At 48.7% G+C, this 5,128-nt stretch overlaps 1 protein-coding gene across 1 annotated transcript in view; it reads right to left on the minus strand.

Moving 5' to 3' along the window:
* Window positions 1-4,494: 4,494 nt before the first annotated feature.
* The window catches only part of LOC106806087 (transmembrane and TPR repeat-containing protein 3-like), a gene marked incomplete in the record, with an annotated part of 64,541 nt that continues 63,907 nt past the window's right edge, over window positions 4,495-5,128 (minus strand). Inside the window, 1 exon segment of the mRNA XM_014807941.1 lies at window positions 4,495-4,821. Within this exon segment, the coding sequence (XP_014663427.1) occupies window positions 4,495-4,821 (327 nt within the window).

Raw genomic sequence — 5,128 nt, forward strand, 5'->3', positions numbered from 1 at the left:
CATCGTTGCCTCTATGGTCAACACCCACTCATTTTTTCGTCGAAACATATTCCTAGAACCTGCCTAACCTTCTGCCACCTTTTTTTTCCTCTTTTTTTTTTTCTTTCTTCTTTTTTTTTTTTTTTTTTTTTTTTTTTCTTCTTCTCCGTTTCTCATGCTTTCACCCGATTGTATAAAAGTTAATGTTTGTATTAAAATTAAAATTTAAATCTAAAAAAAAGAAGGAAAAAAATATTTGCAAAAAATTGAAAAAATATAAAAATATTTGTATAAAAATTTGTATTGTGAAATTTATATTTAAATCTTTATGATTGTCATCAAATATATATATACTATACCTATACATTATATATATATATTATGGCATCATGTTATATCGGCCCTGTGTGCCCAAATTCGTCATGAAAATCGGGTGTAAAAACAGCCAGCAAGTTAACACGCCTTCTACAATAATTTCCAGCAAAATGTGTTACCATGGCAACGATGACTCCCCTTCCCACCAACCAAAAAACAATTGGCGTCGCTTTTGCTTTACCACTAACGCCACTTCATGCCAACATTTGAAGCATGATCGAGATGATCAACGCCATGCCTTAAGATTGCCGCAGAGAGATGCCTCAGGTCAACGGTCGGAACCGTTGCCGCTCCCAGAAAGCCCGCCGAGTAAGTCCAGGAAGCGACTGCGTATGCCAAGGCACGGATTTAACGCATCGTAGATCAACAATATTGCGCCCGAGTTTACCTGCGCACATCCGGGCTCTGCGGAGATGCCGTAACTAATGGCGCAGAACATAGGCGCTGCCAACTGTTCGAATGCGAGTGTATGGAGCGCCACCTCACCTTATTTGTACTATATATCATATATACCCATATTCACCATTGCGCCCACAGATGCGGCTGTCTGACCCCTGACCCCGCCGCCGTGCCAAGCGAACACTGTAAACCCAGACGGCAAACGCGGATTGGTCATGGTACGCATTGATCCAGAAGCGTTACTACAAGTTGTGGGAATTATTCGCATTATTATCATTGAATTCATTAGTATACTCTATAATTATTAAGGTCTTTACGATTAAAAGGTCTGTCATTATTGCAACCCCTAATGCCTATCAACGCCCAGATTGTTCAAATTCCACGTATAGTTACAAAACGCCACTCCCTCATTTTGCCCTGCGTACTCTTATTTGTATCCCTCGTATAGTCTACCAGTATTTAGTAGTATTTTATGACATGGAAACTGAAGCCTGTATGTGTTTTATTGCAGAAAATTGCTGGAGTACAGCAAACACGCAGAAATTGATTTGGCCATTACTGTTAACCGGAGCCGCGCCGCTAAATTTCACGTATCTCCTCGAAAACCGCCATAAGGAATTTAACCCATTTGTACCTCATTACCGGCCAGCGGTTTCGAACGGTGGGCGAAGACGATAAGCATATGACTCACTTAGCCTATCAATGTTCCGCTCACACAACGTTTAATAAAAGCAACATCTTCAACGACACACTCTTCACCCTTTGCGCTTCGCCAGAGTCGCCGATTGCGGCGGGAAAATTTTTCTGCCGATCACCCGCGCTACCTGGCCCTAGCCATCTCTACCTGCGCGTCCTTACGGACAAATTATTAACGACCAAAAACTCATCGTAACGGAAAGAGTCGCGGCGGTTAGGGGGGGGGGGTACTGTTCTACAGTTGCAAAATATTCCGTGCCAAGAGCGTAACCAGATTCCAATATTACTTGCACATACTGCAGGCCCAGAACCCACTGTTGCGTCATACCATAGACCTTTGTCTTTTGTGACTTTTATTTAACTTTACCTGCTCTGCTTTACGGTACCTTACAGCACGAATAAAATATCCATTGCATTACTAGAGTCATCGCGGGGATACATGATAGTTGGCGCCAGACAACTGGCCCGTTATATATAGTTAGGATGTAGCGGCCGTGCATTTGTTAAGCCGACTGGGAGACAGCCGAGCGGCCCCCCTCCTAATCTAACTGCAGCGCAAGCTGTCAGCCAGTGCCGATCGGGATAGAAAAGTTGCTCTGCAGGCCTCGTGTCTACGTTACCCGGCCTAAAGAACACTAAATTTTCTCCACTTCGTTACACGCCTAGGCTGTTCGTTACTGGCTCTGGCCTAATGAGAATTTTTTTCTTGCAAAGAAAAATAATGACGGTACCATTAAAGAGCGTGCGGAGGGGCGAGGCGCCCGAGGGGAACATGGAGGCCGCGGAGCGGGAAAAGCCAGAGGGGGCAGGCAGGCGGGAGGAGGAGGAGGTACCCGGCAGGGGTCATTAATTAACAGGCGAGCCATTAGCGGATGCTGCTGACACACCGGTCGGGGTTGGCAGCGCATGCGATTTTATAGACCAATTATCGAGTCACTGGATCGTTACCTGTTTACCGGAGGATCTTTGCTCAGGTAATATCTTTTGCGATGAAATGATTAAGATGCTATAGGCTGCCTCTGCAGGGTCTCGTAATAAGCAATTAGACCATTACCCTGCGAAGCCTCGTGATACATTGTGTGCATACTAACAAGCACGGGTCACCGACCACTCTACTATAACAGCCTGTAGTCTGCGTATACATGCATGTCCGTATACATGTGTATACACTTCGGAATCCTATGATCCTATACACAAATACATCGTTAGATCAAAAATTGGATCAAATATTTACATGACATATTAGATGGGATGAGATAATGGGATTAGTACGATTCAAACGTTACTAGCAAACCAGACGTACGCATAAACAATTTGATTTGTGTTCGTTGAACAGGAAAATCACGACTGGTGGCTCCGATTTATGGATACTTCGCAGACCATTTTGTCTATCGTCAGTACACAGACAGGTTGTGTACATGGTACACAGATCTGTAAGTGGTAGGATTATCAAACCATTTTTTTCTATCGTAAATGCACAGGCACGCAGTAGGTACACAGCGATATATTTATGTGGTAAGATAAGAAATTTCTATAGTAAAGGGCACAGGCTGCTGCCTCGAAAAATAGAAGTCGAGCTGTGACGTCATACTGCGCGGAAGGTTGCACGGGCATAATGACCGAGCTACAAGGCGACCACCTTGACTGCATTACTTCACCGCACTACTTCATCAAGATTGACGTTTCTGTCGGAAACGTTCTGACACTCAGTTGGCATCAATCCTGGCGCCCCGTCACAAAAGAAATTCGCGGAGGAAATGATGATGCAAATTTCGAAAGCGATGGGGAATGATTATTCATGGCCGCGTGTCACGAGATTTTTGCGCCGTTGCACATGGCTGGGAGAAGGATAGGGCTGGGAGAAGGATAGGGCTGGGAGGAGGATAGGGCTGGGAGGAGGATAGGGTTGGGAGAAGGATAGGGCTGGGAGTTAAGGCCGCACCAATTTAATGTAGCTTTCTACAGACAGTGCAGTCGCAATCAGTCGAGCGTTAGTTATGAAGCCTTTTATATCAGGTGGAGACATGACTTATCAATCTGCAATAATGACCAGTAAGTACCACACTTAGAAGAACTTTAGAGGGCTTACACTCATCCTCAACTTTGTCTATATGAGCCGACCTGTGTGTGTGTGCGTGCGTGCGTGTGTGTTTGTGTGCGTGTAATAGTGTGTGCGCGCACGCGTGTGTGTTTGTGCGCGCGTGTGTGTGCGTGCGTGCGCGCGTGCGTGCGTATGTGTGTGTGTGTGTGTGTGTGTGCGTGTGCGTATGTGTGTGTGCGTGCGTGCATGTATGTTTGTGACTAGTGGCCCTTGTACCCTTGACCCTTGTGACAGAGACTAGACACCGTCTACACATGTGTGCAATTCGCGGGGCTTGTCGTAGTATCGCCCAAGCAGTAGGCCATGCCATTAATCAACCTCTTCATGGCCATTGTGTGCCGGTGACAAACATTCTTTCGACGACTCGTGAATACGTTACATGTATCATTGCTGAAGCTTGCATAGCAATCTTTGGGTTCCCGTGCGCCATTCACAGATATTGTGTGCATACATGATCGCCCGGCCGCCATTTATCGTGCAGCCAATATCGACCATAATGGACATTGCATATTCATCGGCATTGTATGCCACCAAAAGCCATCTATTTGCCTTCGTATTCTGAAAGGAACTACTACAGTTTTTATCTACAGATAACGCGCGCGCCGCCGCCGTGATAGATTGAGAAGAATTCCGAGGCAAAATCGTACTGCCTCTGGCGACAAAGCTATCGTGAGGCGGGGGGAAAAGCTGCGTGGAAATACCCATACGGTGGCGCCACCATGCATCACGTCGCGCTCTGTTGCCGACTCTGCCGGTCGTCTCTCATCCCCGCCGATCTGTTGCCACGACGACGAGGTCGCGCCGGGGTCGCGCCGTCCGTCCGTCCGTAGAAACGCTACATCGCTTCAGCGCGGCGCCTTCCATTGCATCGCGAAGAGCACCAAGTGCTGCCTCCAGGGGGCGCCGCGTGCCGCCTCCAGAGGGCGCCGCCCGCACCGCCGCCGCTACAGCTTCACCTTCACCGGATGCTGCGCGGCCGCTGCCGCCGCCGCGACGTCGCCGAACCGCGTCGCTCGCGGCAACACTCCCGGCCGTTGCAGCCTCCCCGTCGCCGTCGCCGACGATGACGACTGCTCGTGCGTCAGCTCGGCGACCTTGGTGCGCACGATGCTGAGGTGCGCGCGCACGTAGTCCTCGCGCGGGGCGAGCGCCAGCACGCCGGCGAGGCAGCGCTCGGCCTCGCGCAGCGAGCCGCGCTCGACGTAGACGACGCACAGGTTGTGCCGCGCCTGCACGTGGTCCTTGTCCGTCTCCAGCACCTTCTCGAAGCACTGCAACGACGCCGCGGAGAGAGAGAGAGAGAGAGTTAGGACTGTTGAATCGTCGTGTAGGTACAGAGAGACGGAGAGAGAGAGAGATGCTGAGTTAGGATTGTTGAATCGTTGTGTAGGCACAGAGAGGAGTTACAGATGAAGTTTGACTGTTGAATCGTCGTGTAGGCACAGAGAGGAGGAGTTACAGATGAAGTTAGACTGTTGAATCGCCGTGTAGGCACAGAGATGAGGAGTTACAGTGCCGCGTCCAGCAGTGAGCAGATGAATCTATAACGACAAGCGATAGAATGACGCGTAATTGCTC

This window comes from Priapulus caudatus, unplaced genomic scaffold (genome assembly GCF_000485595.1).
Source record: "Priapulus caudatus unplaced genomic scaffold, Priapulus_caudatus-5.0.1 Scaffold141, whole genome shotgun sequence".
NCBI classification, from domain to species: domain Eukaryota; kingdom Metazoa; phylum Priapulida; class Priapulimorpha; order Priapulimorphida; family Priapulidae; genus Priapulus; species Priapulus caudatus.